Consider the following 17,500-nt stretch of genomic DNA (forward strand, 5'->3'; position numbering starts at 1 on the left):
CCTTTCTCCTCCACCTGAGTGTTCCTTTCTCCTCCTCCACCTGACTGTTCCCTCCTCCCTGAGGCCTCCTCCACCTGAGTGTTCTTCTCCTCCACCTGGAGTGTTCCCTTCTCCTCCACCCTGGGAGTGTTCCCTTTCTTCTCCACCTGAGTGGGTTCCCTTCTCCTCATTGAGGGTTGCCCTTTCCTCCACCTGAGTGTCCTTTCCTCCACCTGACTGTTCCTTCCTCCACTCTGAGTGTCCTCTCCTCCACTCTGAGTGTTCCTTCTCCTCCACCTGAGTGTTCCCTCCTCCACCTGAGTGTTCTTCTCTCCACCTGAGTGTCTTCTCTCCACCTGAGTGTTCTCTCCCTCCACCTGCGTGTTCCCTTCTCCTCCACCTGACTGTTCTCTTCCTCCATGATTCCTTCTTCTCCACTCTGACTGTTCTTCTCCTCCACCGACTGTTCCCTTTTCCTCCACCTGAGTGTTCCTTCCTCCACCGACTGTTCCCTCTCCTCCACCTGATGTTCCCCCCACCGACTCCCCCCCTCCACCTGAGTGTTCCTCTCCTCCACAGAGCGTCCCTTGAGGTCTCCACCTGAGTGTTCCCCTCTCCTCCACCTGAGTGTTCCCTTCTCCCCACTCTGACTGTTCCTTCTCCTCCACCTGGAGTGTTCCCTTCTCCTCCACCTGAGACTGTTCCTTCTCCTCCACCTGACGGTTCTTCTCTCCACCTGAGTGTTCCCTTTTCCTCCACCCTGAGTGTTCCCTTCTCCTCCACCTGAGTGTTCCTTCTCCTCCACCTGAGTGTTCCCTTCTCCTCCATCCTGCAGCGTTCCCTTTCTCCTCCACCTGAGTGTCTCCCTTCTCTCCACTGGAAGTGTTCTTTTCACTGAGTGTTCCACGAGTTCCCTTCTCACTGGGAGCTCCACCTGAGGCTTTCTCTCCACCTGAGGTTCCGCACCTGATGTTCTATTGGACTGATGCCTCCACCTGAGTGTTCCCTTCTCCTCCACCTGAGTGTTCCCTTCTCCTCCACCTGGGAGTGTTTCTCCTCCACCCTGACGGTTCCCTTTCTCCTCCACCTGAGTGTTTTTTTTCCACCTGAGTGTTCCTTCTCTCCACCTGAGTGTTCCCTTCTCCTCCACCTGAGTGTTCCTTCTCCTCCACCTGAGTGTTCTCTCCTCCACCTGACTGTTCCTTCTCTCTCCACTCTTGACTGTTCCCTTCTCCCCTCCACCTGAGTGTTCTCTTCTCCTCCACTGACTGTTCCCTTCCTCCACCTGAGTGTTCCCTTCTCCTCCACCATGTTCCTTCTCCTCCACTGGGAGTGTCCCTTCTCCACCTGAGTGTTCCTTCTCCTCCACCTGAGTGTTCCCTCTCTCCTCCACCTGACTGTTTTCCTCACCTGAGTGTCTTCTCCTCCACCTGAGTGTTTCTCCTCCACCTGAGTGTTTCTACTCCTCCACCTGGGAGTGTTTCTCCTCCACCTGAGTGTTCTCCTCCACTGACTGTTTCCTCCTCCACCTGAGTGTTTTCTCCTCCACCTGGGAGTGTTCCCTCCTCCACCTGAGTGTTCTCTCCACCTGAGTGTTCCCTACTCCACCTGGGAGTGTTCTTCTCCTCCACCTGAGTGTTTCTCCTCCACCTAGTGTTCCTACTCCTCCACCTGGGAGTGTTCCTCCTCCACCTGAGTGTCCTCTCCTCCACTGAGTGTTCCCTACTCCTCCACCTGGGAGTGTTCCTTCTCCTCCACCTGAGTGTTCCCTCTCCTCCTCCACCTGAGTGTTCCCTTCTCCTCCACCTGAGTGTTCCCTTCTCCTCCACCTGAGTGTTCCCTACTCTTCCACCTGGGGGTGTTCCCTTCTCCTCACTGAGTGTTCCTCTCCTCCACCTGAGTGTTCCCTTTGTTTCCTCCCACCTGGGAGGGTCTTCTCCTCCACCTGGGAGTGTTCCCTTCTCCTCCACCTGAGTGTTCCCTTCTACCTCCACCTGGGAGTGTTCTTCTCCTCCACCTGAGAGTGTTCCCTTCTCACCTAGAGTGGTTCTCTCCTCCACCTGAGTGTTCCTACCTCCACCTGGGAGTGTTTCTCCTCCACCTGAGTGTTCTCTCCTCCACCTGAGTGTTCCCTTTCCTCCACCTCTGGAGTGTCTCTCCTCCACCTGAGTGTTTTCTCCCTCCACCTGAGTGTTCCCTACTCCTCCACCTGGGAGTGTTCCTTCTCCACCGACGTTCCCTTCTCCTCCACCTGAGTGTTTTCTCCTCCACCTGGGAGTGACCTTCTCCTCCACCTGAGTGTTCCTACTCCCCCACCTGGGAGTGTTCCCTTCTCCTCCACCTGAGTGTTCTTCTCCTCCACCTGGGAGTGTTCCTCTCCTCCACCTGAGTGTTCTTCTCCTCCACCTTGACTGTTCTTCTCCTCCACCTGAGTGTTCCCTTCTCCTCCACCTGAGTGTTCCCTTCTCCACCTGGAGTGTCTCTCTCCTCCACCTGACTGTTCCCTTCTCCTCCACCTGACGTTTTTCTCCTCCACCGAGTGTTTTCTCCTCCACCTGGAGTGTTTCTTCTCCTCCACCTGACTGTTCCCTTCTCCTCCACCTGACTGTTCCTCTTCCTCCTCCACCTGAGTGTTCCTTCTCCTCCACCTGACTGTTTCCTTTCTCCTCTCACTCTGAGTGTTCTTTCTCCTCCAGATGTTCCTTCTCCCTCCACCTGACTGTGTTCTTTCTTCCACCTGAGTGTTTTCTCCTCCACCTGTGTGTTCCCCTCTCCTCCACCTGACTGTTCCCTTCTCCTCCCACCTGAGTGTTCCCTCCTCCTCCACCTGAGTGTTTCTCCTCCACCACCTGAGTGTCCTTCTCCTCCACCTGACTGTTCCTTCTCCTCCACCTGACTGTTCTTTCTCCTCCACCTGAGTTTTCCCTTTCTCCTCCACCTGACTGTCTCCCTTCTCCTCCCACAGGTCTCTCTCCTCCACCTGACTGTTCCCTTCTCCTCCACCTGGGAGTGCTTCTCCACCTGAGTGTTTCTCTCCACCTGAGTGTTTTCTCCACCTGGGAGTGTTCCCTCCTCCACCTGAGTGTTCCTTCTCCTCCACCTGGAGTGTTCCTATCCACCTGGGAGTGTTCCCTTCTCCTCCACCTGAGTGTTCCCTCTCTCCACCTGAGTGTTCTTCTCCTCCACCTGAGTGTTCCTTCTCCTCCACCTGAGTGTTCCCTTTACTCCTCCACCTGGGAGTGTTCCCTCTCCTCCACCTGAGTGTTTTCTCCATGAGTCCTCTCCTCCACCTGGGAGTGTTTTCTCCTCCACCTGGGAGTGTTCTTCTCCTCCACCTGAGTGTTCCCTACTCCTCCACCCCCGGAGCGTTCTCTTCTCTCCACCTGAGTGTCCTCTCTCCACCCGGAGTGTTCCTTCTCCCCCACCTGAGTGTTCCTAATCCTCCACCTGGGAGTGTTCCCCTCTTCCTCCCACCTGAGTGTTCCCTTCTCCTCCACCTGAGTGTTCTCCTCCACCTTGGAGTGTTTCCACTGAGGTCCTTCTCCTCCACCCTGAGTGTTTTCTCCTCCACCTGAGTGTTCCTTACTCCTCCACCTGGGAGTGTTCTCTCCTCCACCTGACTGTTCCCTTCTCCTCCACTGAGTGTTCGCTCTCTCCTCCACCTGGGAGTGTTCTTCTCTCTCCACCTGGGCGAGGGTTTCTCCTCCACCTGAGTGTTCTTCTCCCTCCACCTGGGAGTGTTCCCTTCTCCCCCACCTGAGTGTTCCCTTCTCTCCACCTGACTGTTCCCCTTCTCCTCCACCTGGGAGGTGTTCCCTTCTCCTCCACCTGAGTGTCTCCCTTCTCCTCCACCTGAGTGTTCTCTCTCCTCCACCTGGAGTGTTCTCTTCTCCTCCACCTGACTGTTCCCTTCTCCTCCACCTGACACTGTTCTTCTTCCACCTGAGTGTTCCTCTCTCTCCACCTGGAGTGTTCCCTACTCCTCCACCTGGGAGTGTCCCTTCTCTCCACCTGAGTGTCTTCTCCTCCACCTGAGTGTTCCTTCTCCTCCACCTGGGAGTGTTCCTCTCCTCCACCTGGGAGTGTTCTCTCCACCTGAGTGTGTCTCATCCTCCACCTGGGAGTGTTTCTCCTCCACTGAGTTATTCTCCTCCACCGAGTGTTCTTTCCTCCACCTGAGTGTTCCTACCTCCACCTGGGAGTGTTTCTCCTCCACCCTGAGTGTTCCTATCTCCCACCTGGGAGTGTTCTTCTCCACCTGAGTGTTCCTCCACCTGAGTTCTCTCCACCTTGGAGTGATGCTCCTCCTCCACCTGAGTGTTCCCTTCTTCTCCACCTGGGAGTGTTCTATCCTCCACGGGAGGTCCTCTCCTCCACCTGGACTGTTTTCTCCTCCACCTGAGTGTCCCTTCTCCTCCACCTGGGAGTGTTCCCCTTCTCCTCCACCTGAGTGTTCCCTTCTCCTCCACCTGGGAGTGTTCCCTTCTCCTCCACCTGAGTGTTCCCTTCTCCTCCACCTGGGAGTGTTCCCTTCTCCTCCACCTGGAGGGTTCCTTCTCTCCAACCTGACTGTTCCCTTTCTCCTCCACCTGAGTGTTCCCTTCTCCTCCACCTGAGTGTTCCTTTCTCCTCCACCTGATGTCCCTTCTCCTCCACCTGACTGTTCCCTTCTCCTCCACCTGACTTCTCTTCTTCCACCAGTGTCCCTTCTCCTCCACCTGAGTGTTCTCTCCTCCACCTGACTGTTCCCTTCTCCTCCACCTGACTGTTCTTCTCCTCCACCTGGGAGTGTTTTCTCCTCCACTCTGAGTGTTCCCTTCTCCTCCACCTGTGTGTTCCCCTCTCCTCCACCTGACTGTTCCCTTCTCCTCCACCTGAGTGTTCCCTCTCTCCTCCACCTGGAGTGTTTCTCCTCCACCTGAGTGTTCCCTTACATCCTCCACCTGGGAGTGTTCCTCTCTCCTCCACCCGAGTGTTCTTCTCCTCCACCTGACTGTTCCCTTCTCTCCACCTGAGTGTTCCCTCTCTCCTCCACCTGGGAGTGTGCCTTCTCCTCCACCTGAGTGTTCCCTCTCCTCCACCTGAGTGTTCCCTTTACTCCACCTGGGAGTGTTCTTCTCCTCCACCTGGAGTGTCCTCTCCTCCACCTGAGTGTTCCCCTTTACTCCTCCACCTGGGAGTGTTCCCTCTCTCCACTGAGTGTTCTTCTCCCCCACCTGAGTGTTACTACCTCCACCTGGGAGAGTGTTCTCCTCCTCCACCTGAGTGTTCCTTCTTCACCTGAGTGTTCCTTTCTCCACTGAGTGTCTTCTCCTCCACCTGAGTGTTCTACTCCTCACGGGAGTGATTTCTCACGAGTGCTTCTCTCCACCTGAGTGTTCCCTCTCCTCCACCTGGGAGTGTTTCTCTCCCACCTGGGAGTGTTCCTCCTCCTCCACCTGAGTGATCCCTTCCTCCACCTGGGGGAGTGTTGGTCTCCCCTCCACCTGGAGGGTTCCCTTCTCCTCCACCTGAGTGCCCTCTCTCCTCCACCTGAGGGTTCGGACTCTCCACCTGGGAGTGGTCCCCTCCCCTCCACCTGAGTGTTCCCTTCCTCCACCTGAGTGTTCCCTTCTCCTCCACCTTGGAGTGTTCCCTCTCCTCCACCTGAGTGTTCCCTTCTCCTCCAATTGAGTGTTCCCTTACTCCTCCACCTGGGAGTGTTCTCTTCTCCCTCCACCTGACTGTTCCCTTCTCCTCCACCTGAGTGTTCCTTCTCCTCCACCTGGGAGAGTTCCTTCTCCTCCACCTGAGTGTTCCCTCCTCCTCCACCTGGGAGTGTTACTTTCTCCTCCACCTGAGTGTTCCCTTCTCCTCCACTGGGAGTGAATTAATTTCTCCTCCACCTGAGTGTTCCCTTCTCCTTCACCTGGGAGGAATTTTCCTCCAGCGAGGGTTTCTTCCTCCACCCGACGGTTCCTCTCCTCCACCTGAGTGTTCTCTCCTCCAACGGAGTGTCCTTTCCTCCACTCGATTTCTCCACCTGGGAGCAGGTCCCTTCTCATGTTCTTTCGTTTCTTGCTCATTCATATTTCACATTTTTTCGACTCTCTCTCTGCAGGTACTGTGGCTCAGTGGGTAATTTCGGGTAGGGCGTGGATTTAGCAAGCCCTCGCGAAGCGTCCTGTAAGTAACACCCCAGTTACACTAACGGAAAATCAGTAACATTTATTATCATGGTGAAACTCCCTACTTTCTCTTTTTTTAATGAATGTATTGCTTTTGCAACGTGCAACAATGTGTGATAGAATGGAGGAGAGCAACAGTGTAAAACAGAAAAACAAGATAGTTGTAAATACTCAACTAGTAGCCATCTACAAGGGATTTTTCCCAAAAAATCAAGAATATAATAGGATACAGGGAGTTGAGGGGAAATTCAGTGATCAGCTTAAGAAAATGAAGAGGGAATATTATTTATAAATAATATCAAATAATAATAATATGCAATTTAGCAGGATGCTTTTAATCTAAATCCATTTATAGTATGAATGGATACGTTTAATGTAATGTGGTCCCCTGGAATCAAACCTTACTATCCTGCCGTTGCATGCACCATGCTCTGCCAACTGAGCTGGAGAGGACGAATTCACGCTTGTCTGACCAGGGAACCCATTAAAGGTAGTGAGGTTCACAGAGTCCTCCATAGTCTGTGTTAGCCATTAGGTGTATGGAAAACGATCCCGAGTATCAGCTGTAGAGTTACTGCATTATTGGTACTCCATCCCTGCTAGACTGGTGGTAGGGGAGGAACTTGGCCCTGCGCTCTCCATAGTAGAAGAAACTGAAGTAGTAGACCCCTCCAATCGGGGTGTGGTAGCTTAGTGGTTAAGAGCGTTGTGCCAGTAACCGAAAGGTTGCTGGTTTAATCTCTGAGCCGACTAGGAGAACTGTTGGGCAAGGAACTGAACCCTAATTGCTCCGAAGTGTCTGGATAAGAGTGTGATAAATGACTAAATGCAATAGGGGCAGCAAATACACCTGTACAGATTGTAGGCACTGCCGATGTTAGTGATGACTTTTTGTAAAGCGTAGTGGCCTGGTGTAATTCCAAACACCAGTTGTTTATGTTTTTTCTCAAGTGGTTTCAGTATTGAGCTGTTTCAGTGGTTCCCAGTTTCTCCACCGTGGTGCTCAGTTTTCCTCCATGACACACTGTCTTGCCAGATTATTCATCCGTGCGTATTTTGTTGCATTAAACTGTAATTTAAAATTAATTGAATTTATGTAATGGACATACACAAAATAGTAAATTGGAATTTAAAATATTAAAAATTAAAAATAAATAACGAAAAGTGGTGCATATGTATTCACCCCCTGCTATGAAGCTCCTAAATAAGATCTGGTGCAACGAATTAACTCTCAGAAGTACATAATAAGTTAAATAAAGTCCACCTGTGTGCAATCTAAGTGTACATGATCTGTCACATGATTAGAATATAACACCGTTCTGAAAGGCTAGAGTCTGCAACACCACTAAGCAAGGGGCAACCACCAAGCAAGGGCACCATGAAGACCAAGGAGCTCTCCAAAAGTGGTCAAGGACAAAGTGTGGAGAAGTACAGATCAGGGTTGTGGTTATAAAAAAGATCTGAAACTTTGAATATCCCATGGAGCACCCCATTAAATCATTATTAAAAAAATTGAAAGAATATGGCACCCACAACAAACCTCAAGAGAGGGCCGCCTCACCAAAACTGCATTGACCAGGCAAGGAGGGTATTGATCAGAGAGGCAACAAAGAGACCAAAGATAACCCTGAAGGAGCTGCAAAGCTCCACAATGGAGATTGGAGGTGGTCCATAGGGACCACTTTATGCCGTACACCCACAGAGCTGGGCTTTAGGAAGAGTGGGCCAGAAAAACGGCATTGCTTAAAAAGAAAAAAATAAGCAAACACGTTGGTGTTCGCCAAAAGGCATGTGGGAGACTCCCAAACATATGGAAGAAGGTGAACTTCTGGTAGATGAGACAAAAATTGAGCTTTTGATCAAGGAAAAATGTAGACACCTTCATCACCCTCGAATACCATCCCTCTCTGTGAAGCAGGGTGGTGGCAGGCATCAGTGCTGTGGGGATGTTTTTATCGCAGGGACTGGGAAACTGGTAGAATTGAAGGAATGATGGATGGTAAATATAGGATACTTGAGGGAATCTTCAGTCTTCTCCAGAGATTTTGAGACTGGGAGAGGTTACCTTTCGAGCAGGATAATGACTCCTAAGCATACTGCTAAAGCAACACTTGAGTGGTTTGAAGGGAAACATTTAATGTTTAATATTTGACATATTCAGATTGGATTCATCAGGTCGGAGAAGATGGCTGCGTTTAAGCAAAAAAAAAATTTTTCCGATTGTAATTTATGTTTAATAATGTTTTGCATCCTCTTATAACAAAAAGAGTGGATATAGGAACGACACACGTGCATTGGACAAAAGATTTTTTTTTTCAACGAGGCGGCCGAGAATATACAGACACACAAGCCAAATCCCCGCGTGAGGGAAGAGAGGAGATATGGGACGCAGATGTGAGGATCACGGGGAGGAGTAAACCCAAAACTAAGCTTGGAGAATAAAATGGAGTATTTTAAGATTAGGATCCTACAAGGGACTATTAAAAATGTAATATTTATGTTTCACGGAGGGAAAGAAACAATGAGAAGATTTAGCTAGCAGGCTATACGCTACATCGATAGAGACAGAACGTCTGACCTCTGGTAAGACAAGGGGAGGGGTTGTGTATATTTGTAAACAACAGCTGGTGCAATAAAATCAAATACTAAGGAAGTTGGTGGTTTGCTCGTGAGGTAGAGTATCTTATGATAAGCTGTAGACCACACTATTTACCAAGAGAGTTTATTATATTTTTTATAGGTCTATTTTACCACCACAAACCAATGCTGGCATTAAGATTGCACTGGAATGAGTTGTACAAGGCCATATTAATCAACAGGAAAACGCTCATCAGATGCACTAGTGGCAGGGACTTTAATGCAGGGAAACAATAATAATTTCTACCAGCATGTTAAAATGTGCAACCAGAGGGGCACCTTATACACACAGAGACGCATACAAACTGCCATTGGCAAATCTGACATAACTTATCCTGATTCCTGCTTATAAGCAAAAACTGAAAGAAGCACCAGATTGTAAAAAGAGATGATGGGAGATGTTAAGCGAAGATTAGACAGACGGAACATGTTCGGGATTCTTCAGACAGCATTGAGGAGTACACCACATCAGTCACTGGCTTTATCAATAAGTGCATCGGTGTGGCTCACAGACGCACGAAACCCAACCAGAACAGGATTACAGGGAAACATCGACTGAGCTAAAGGTAGAGTTGCCGCTAAGAACGGGACTAACCCGGACGCTATAAGAAATCCCGCTATGACCCTCGAGAACATCAAACAGGCAAAGAGTAATACAGTTAAGATTGAATAGACTACACTGGCTCTGACGCCAGATGTGGAGGGTTGAAAAACTATTACAGACTACAAAGGGAAGACAACTGCCCAGTGACACACACCAGACAAAAATATGGAGGAAGCAACACTGAAGCATGAGGGACAGGTTCCGGATGATATGTGATCACGCTCTCCGGAGCCGACGTGAGCAGATAAAGGTAAATCTCACAAGGCGAGGGGCAGACGGATTAAGGAGGTAATCGAGCATGTGCTGACCAACTGGCAAGTGTCTTCACTCGACATTTTCTGCAACATGTCCGAGTCGTAATATAACATGTTTCAAGTGCAGAACCATAGTCCCGTGAAGAACTCTAAGATAATGAAAGAAGACCGTAGCACTGACGTGTAGCTCAGAAGTAGCTTTGAAAGACTGAATACATGGCTCACATCAACAGCATAATCCCAGAAACCCTAGACCCACTCCAATTTGATAGCACAGTAAGATGATGCAACTATCGCAGACTAACTGCCCTTCTCCACCTGGACAAGAGTGGAACAACCTAGATGAGAATGTTGTTCATTGACTACAGCTTAGCATTTAACACCATAGTGCCTCTAAGCTCATCACTAAGCTAAGGATCCTGGGACTAAACACTTCTCGAACTGGATCCTGGACTTCTTGACGGGCCGCGCAGTGGTAAGGGAGTAACAGTAATTGCCACACTGATCCTCAACAGGGGTGGTGCGTGCTCAGTCCTTCCTGTACCGTTCACCCATGACTGCATGGCTAGGCACTTCGACTCCAACACTATCATTAAGTTTTGCCGACGATACAACAGTGGTAGGGATCACCGAGAAATGGAGAGAGCAGGGAGAGGAGATTGAGGTGCCAGGGAACAACCTAAGTGACCAAGACAAAAGGAGATGATTGTGGACTACAGGGAAAAAAAAGAGGACTGAGCACGCCCCCATTCTCACATCAGATGGGTTGTAGTGGAACAGGTTGAGAGCTTAAGCCGGGAATACAACGAAATATGGTAAATAAATTAAGGACAGTGTGAAGAGGGTACGATAAAGCATTCCCTCCAGGAGACTAAAAAGATTTGGCATGGGTTCAGAATCCTCAAAAATTCTACAGCTGCACCATCGAGAGCATCCTTGACTGGTTGTACTCACCGCCTGGTATGGCAACTGCTTGGCCTCTGACCGCAAGGGTACAAGAGGAGATGTAGACTCAGTACAGTCACTGTGGGCAAAGTTTCCTGCCAATCCGGGAACTCTATACCAGGCGGAAGTCAGAGGAAGGCTCCTAAAATGTAAAGACTCCAGCCACCCTATTATAGACTGTTCTCTCTGCTACGCATGGCAAGGGAGGGACCGGAGTGCAAGTCTAGGGTCCAAAAGACTTCTAACAGCTTCTATCAAGCTATAAGACTCCTGAACAGCTAATCATGGCTACCCGGACTATTTGCACTGCCCCCCACCCCATCCTTTTTACGCTGCTGCTACTCTGTTAAGTATTTATGCATAGTCACTTTAACTTCTACCCACATGTACATATTACCTCAACTACCTCAACTACAGTTTGCGGGTGCCCCGCACTTGACTCTGGCAACGGTACCCCCCTGTATATATAGCCTCCCTACTGTCACTTTATTTTACTTCTGCTCTTTTTTCTCAACACTTTTTTTGTTGTTGTTTTATTCTTACTTTTTTGTTTTAAAATAAATGCACTGTTGGTTAAGGGCTGTAAGTAAGCATTTCACTGTAATCTCTGCACCTGTTGTATTCGGCGCATGTGACCAATACATTTTGATTTGATTTGATTTGATATACTGCATTCTATTCTATAATATTCTACTGTATCTTAGTCCATGCTGCTCTGTCATTGCTTGTCCATATATGTATATTTTCATAAATTGGGCGGCAGGTAGCTTAGTGGTTAAGAGCGTTGTGCCAGTAAACCGGAAGGTTCTAATCCCGAACCGACTAGGGTGAAAAATCTGTTGATGTGCCCTTGAGCAAGGCACCAACCCTAAGTCTCCTGTAAGTCGCTCTGGATAAGAGCGTCTGCTAAATGATGTAAATGTAAAAATAAATTCCATTCCTTACTAGTTTTGTGTGTATTAGGTACAGTGGGGGAAAAAAGTATTTAGTCAGCCACCAATTGTTGAAACAAAAGGTTATATTAAGTATTGAGAAACTTTTGTTATTGAGCAAATACTTATTTTCCACCATAATTTGCAAATAAATTCATTAAAAATCCTACAATGTGATTTTCTGGATTTTTTTCTCTCAATTTGTCTGTCATAGTTGGCCACGTGTACCTATGATGAAAAATTACAGGCCTCTCTCATCTTTTTTTTAAGTGGGAGAACTTGCCACAATTGGTGGCTGACAAATACTTTTTTTCCCCATAGCCACTTTTACCTCCCTGTTTCTTCATCTCACTGTTAGTGACTTTCACTGTGGCCGTATTAACCACACGCACGGCTGCAAAGCCTGCACTATTTCATCCCGATGAAAATGTTGGTCCACTACCACCGCAATAGGTTTCAAACCTGCCATCAAGCAGACGTACACGTTCTATCGATGTACTCACGTACCCAGTCTCACGTTCTCACGAATGTACTGCGCGCATTCGTCTCACGTTCTATCGATGTACTCACTGTACCCAGTCTCACGTTCTATCGATGTACTCAGTGACTCCAGTCTCACGTTCTATCGATGTACTCACGTACCCAGTCTCACGTTCTATCGATGTACTCACGTACCCAGTCTCACGTTCTATCGATGTACTCACGTACCCAGTCTCACGTTCTATCGATGTACTCACGTACCCAGTCTCACGTTCTATCGATGTACTCACGTACCCAGTCTCACGTTCTATCGATGTACTCACGTACCCAGTCTTTGGCGCCATGCGAGTACATCTATGTAGCGGCAGGTAACGCCCCAGTGAAGTTGGAAGAGCATTGTGCCAGTAAACCGAAGAGTTCGCTGGTTCTAATCCCTGAGCCGACTAGGTGAAAAATCTGCATGATGTGCCCTTGAGCAAGGCACTTAACCCTAATTGCTCTATCCGGTCGCTCTGGATAAGAGTTTCCAAATGAGCAAATAATTATTATCTACTAATTTTGGTTTTTATTGGTTTTGCTTTTCTGTTGATAGAACGCTGACATCAAAATGCTGGTGTATTGAGAATTTTGATTTTTCTTTTATGTCATTGTGCCAACTCACAATAGCATCTCTCAATTCTTTATTAGATTGCAATTTTCCGTCAGCAGGGAAGTGCTGACCAATCTTATCCAGTTTGCTAAATGTTTCCCATGTTTGAGCCGAATGGGTAGAATGCTTTCGTGCGTCTCTTTCAGCGCCTCTATGGCTTTATTAAACTGTTCTTCCTCTAGCCTCGGGGTCGCCGTTCGCCATTTCAATAATTATTATTCCGACGCCTCTCCCGACGGTGTCCAGAGTGTTTACATTTCCTCACCCCACGGCTCCTAATATACGCCAATTTTTTTACAATTTTTTTTGCCAGTTATAGCCACTTCCCGGAGAGTAGTTACGGTATAGGTACCTAATAATTTGGTCACAAGACCTGATACCTTGTATTGAACACAATACTGAAGCATCTGCCAATTTACTACTGTAGAATACAGGAGACCTGATGTCTTATACCAGCGTCACGCTTCAAATATCACTGTTGTTGACAACACACATAACCAAAATTATTCACAGTTGTCTTCCTATTTCCACATAATCTGTCACGGTTCCAACCTCTCTTCTTATTGCTACATTTACATTTTAGTCATTTAGCAGACGCTCTTATCCAGAGCGACTTACAGTTAGTGCATACAGTATTTTTTTATACCCCGTGGGAATCGAACCCACAACCCTGGCGTGCAAACGCCATGCTCTACATCCCCGCTTGGCTATTCCCTCCCCTACCCTGGGCCAATTGTGCGCGCCCCATGGGTCTCCCGGTCGCGGCCGGCTACGACAGAGCCTGATTCGATCAGGATCTCTAGTGGCACAGCTAGCTTTTACGCGATGCAGTGCCTTAAACCACTGTGCCACTGCTAATACACACAAATCAGGTTCAAACTATTTATTTTTTGCCTTTTTAACCATGAATGAGGCTCCTCCTCCATGAATGAGGCTCCTCCTTCAGAACGTATAGGCAACCTTTACTTCTTAACCTAACCTCCATTGACCCCACCATATACATTCCTCATACATGTAATCATTAACTCTAGTATAGCAAGTATTTCAAGCTAGAATCCAACAAAAAGACAACATTAAGGTTAGACAAGTTATGATTCGATGCGGAAGCTTTTTGAAAAATAAGCAGATTACGGACCAGCGCTGTCGCTGACGCTAACTAGCAGCTCTGTTGCTAACTACCAGCGCTGACGCTAATTAGCAAGGCTTCTGTTTGTAACTCACCAGCGCTCCTTGACGTAACTAGCAGCTATAGTTTAGCTAACTACCAGCGCTGATGCTAACTAGCAGCTCTGTTGCTAACTACCAGCGCTGACGCTAACTAGCATAGCTGTCCCATTGTTGCAAATAGTTCTGGGATATTAGAATCCTCTTGTCCTAACCTTTGTCATCTTCAACCTTTGCTCCTGTGACCGTCACAGCCCTGATTCATACAGCATTACGACCGTCAAGCAGCCCGACTCATACAGCATTATGACGCACAGCCGACTACAGCATTATGACCGCTCACAGCCCCGACTATACAGCATTATGACCGTCACAGCCCTGACTCATACAGCATTATGACCGTCACAGCCCCGACTCATACAGCATTATGACCGCACAGCCCTGACTCATACAGCATTATGACCGCTACAGCCCTGACTCATACAGCATTATGACCGTCACAGCCCGACTCATACAGCATTATGACCCGTCACAGCCCGTCTCATACAGCATTATGACCGTCACGCACTAACTCACACAGCATTATGACCGTCACAGCCCCGACTCATACAGCATTAAGCGACCGTCCCTACAGCACTAACTCATACAGCATTATGACCGTCACAGCACTAACTCATACAGCACTTATGACCGTCATAGCCTTGACTCATACAGCATGGACATTGTGACGCAGGGGGAAAGTACGGTCTGGTACTGCTTCCGGCAAAATAAATAGCTGTACCGGTAAAATATTAGTTCCCTTTAATCCCCCAGGACTGCTGCGCAGAATAAATATCAGCCGGCAGAGAAGCGAGATTGAACTTCCACTCAACTTTTCCAGAGTTTTCCCCCTTAGTTAACACTTTCAACGTTTCCCTTTACTGAGGGAATTGTGATCGAATCAACGCAATACTAGCCACTTTCAATGCAACATAATGAAACAAAACCTGCAATTCGCTCAGAGCCTACATCTTTCTGAGGGAACATTGCCTATCAAGATATTAAAACAAAGATGCCAACCTGACCCTCTACCACATATATAGGCTACATTACATTTAGCAGATGCTCTTATCCTGAGCGACTTACAGTTAGTGCATACATTTTTTAAATACTGGAATCGAACACACACTTGCAAACGCCATGCTCTACCAACTGAGCTACATCCCTGCCGGCCATTCCCTCCCCTACCCTGACCAATTGTGCGCCGCCCCATGGGTCTCCCCCGGGTCGCGGCCGCTACGACAGAGCCTGGATTCGGAACCAGGATCTCTAGTGGCAGCAGCTAGCACTGCGATGCAGCGCCTTAGACCACTGCGCCACTCGGTAGGACATAGTACATTCACATTTCCTGCTCCAACTTCCTCCCATGTCCCTACTCCAGGGAGTGTTTCGGGAAGAAGTTGGATGTATTGCGTCAGCTGTCAGAGTCCAGTGGAGACAAGGTTCCTCTGTCTGACCTGTTGGTGTCGCTGTTCTACTCTCTATACAACACATCCGCACGAGTACAGCAGGCTGCTTCTCAAGCTGGCCACCTGTTTCGATGTGGTACGTACGCTCGTTAGCCATATTTCTAACAGGTTCCAAACTCTTTGTTTGAATGTTGAGTCACTGTACTTCTCATCTATTTCGCTTCACTTCTCTTTTTCTTCTCAATCAATCAATCAATCAATCAATCAATCAATCAATCAATCACATTTAAAGCCTTTCTCCTGGTAATCTCAGAGTACAGTGGAATACCAGAGGCTGCAGGAGGGCCACTCAGGTATGAGGCACTTTCTTTCAGCCTGAGGGAGGAAGAGGAAGGAGTCAGAGACAACTAACCAGTTCTGGAGGACATATTCTGGGAAAACTACTGTGAGTAAGAGTGGTCCTGTCACAGATATTACAGAACCATAGACATTCTGGTGTGGGTCCATTAAATGTCAATACATATTGAGCCATCTCCAGTACCGTAATGGAAGAGCACTAGTTATCCTGTCTATAGATGTCACTGGTTATCCTGTCTATAGATCTCACTGGTTATCCTTTCTATACATCTCACTGGTTATCCTGTCTATAGATGTAATGCTTCTTACTGTTAGCCTGGTCTCAGATCAGATTGTCCTTCAGAAGCCCCAGGCTGCTATATATTCTACTACTAGGACGGTCACCACTAGAGGAGAGAATAAGGTACTCTGTTCTCTGTTCTCTGCTCTCTGCTCCCAGGATGTCCTTCAGACGCCCCAGCGCAGGCTGGTGTATGAAAGCAGCGACAAGAGCCTGACCCTCCAGAACGCTGGGAGGTTCTCTGTTAACCGGTTCATCCTGTTCAACGACGCTCTGATTCATGCACAGGTAAGAGTCTATGGGAACCAAAATCTCTAAACAGTAGTCAACGTCATCAACATCATTTAGGCTAAATATTTACCAGAAAGACCTGAGTAGCATTTATCTCAACTCTGAATCGGGCCTTTAAGGCCTTAGCAGACTGTACGTCGGATTCAGTCTTTTCACGATTATCACGTCACGCTGTGCGATGTAACCAAATTAAAATGTTGATATCAACCTGGCCAGATTGTACGATTGGCTTGGCTTGTATTTGATCTGCGCGTGTGACAGCACCAACACCAACACCAGCACCAGCACCAGCACCAACACCAGCACCAGCACCAACACCAACACCAGCACCAACACCAACACCAGCACCAGCACCAGCAACGCAAGCCTCTCTCTTATTGAAACCAGTAGGCCTCCTGTAGCTCAGTTGGTAGAGCAAAATATTTGTCACACCTGCCATACCCTTCAAGCCTCAGAGCTTCTCAGCAGACTGGTTGTCTGAGTGAGAGAGAGTAGTCACACACGCACACGCAGACACACAGACACACGCACACACACACACACACGCACACGCACGCACGCACGCACACGCACGCGCACCCCTCTGTCCCCTGTAGCTCAGTTGGTAGAGCGTGGCGCTTGCAACGCCAGGGTTGTGGGTTCGATTCCCACGGGGGGGCCAGTATGAAAACTGTATGCACTCACTAACTGTAAGTCGTTCTGGATAAGAGCATCTGCTAAATGACTAAAATGTAAAATGTAAATGCAGGAGTGAAATGTGTTTGGAAAAACAGAAATTATGCATCTTTGAAATAGTTTTCACATAGAAACTTTATATGTCCGAACTCAGAATCAAAAGGCTTCCCATGATTGCTATGGTAGAACGTTTATTTTGATTGGAGATTTTGTGCATTTATCAAAGTCCCATCAGGTAGCATGATTTCAGATGTCACGTAATCAAGATTATAAAGGTAATCGTTATTTTTGCAAAGCATGTAAACGTTTAAATCCAACTATTATATTAATCTAACTATTAACAATAATCGGATTATTGTGTGCATATTCAGGGTTCATATTGGTCGGTCACCAGGATCGGCTCATAATACCAGCCACACTACACAACAAAGGCAAAAACATTCTGACACTGCCAGAACTTTGTTGGAGCCTAAGACTGCACGAAGTGGTACTTAATCAGCAGACATAGACCCTGTCGCACTGAACGGGGAAATATTGATTGGGACGGTAAAATCATGGCATAAAACGGCTAAAATCGTACAGTCTGCAGAGGCCTTTACTAAACAGCTATTGGAACCACAGTGAAAGAGTTGGTAAGG

At 48.1% G+C, this 17,500-nt stretch overlaps 1 protein-coding gene across 1 annotated transcript in view; it reads left to right on the top strand.

Moving 5' to 3' along the window:
* Positions 1-7,524: 7,524 nt before the first annotated feature.
* Positions 7,525-17,500, top strand: part of LOC123488924 (alsin-like) — a 48,803-nt gene continuing 38,827 nt past the window's right edge. The window contains exons 1-4 of the mRNA XM_045219661.1: positions 7,525-7,574; positions 15,232-15,395; positions 15,640-15,704; positions 16,056-16,184. Coding sequence (XP_045075596.1) covers positions 7,525-7,574; positions 15,232-15,395; positions 15,640-15,704; positions 16,056-16,184 — 408 coding nt within the window. The remainder of the gene's footprint in view (positions 7,575-15,231; positions 15,396-15,639; positions 15,705-16,055; positions 16,185-17,500) is intronic.

The sequence above is a fragment of the Coregonus clupeaformis genome, unplaced genomic scaffold (assembly GCF_020615455.1).
Source record: "Coregonus clupeaformis isolate EN_2021a unplaced genomic scaffold, ASM2061545v1 scaf2589, whole genome shotgun sequence".
Taxonomy (NCBI): Eukaryota; Metazoa; Chordata; class Actinopteri; order Salmoniformes; family Salmonidae; genus Coregonus; species Coregonus clupeaformis.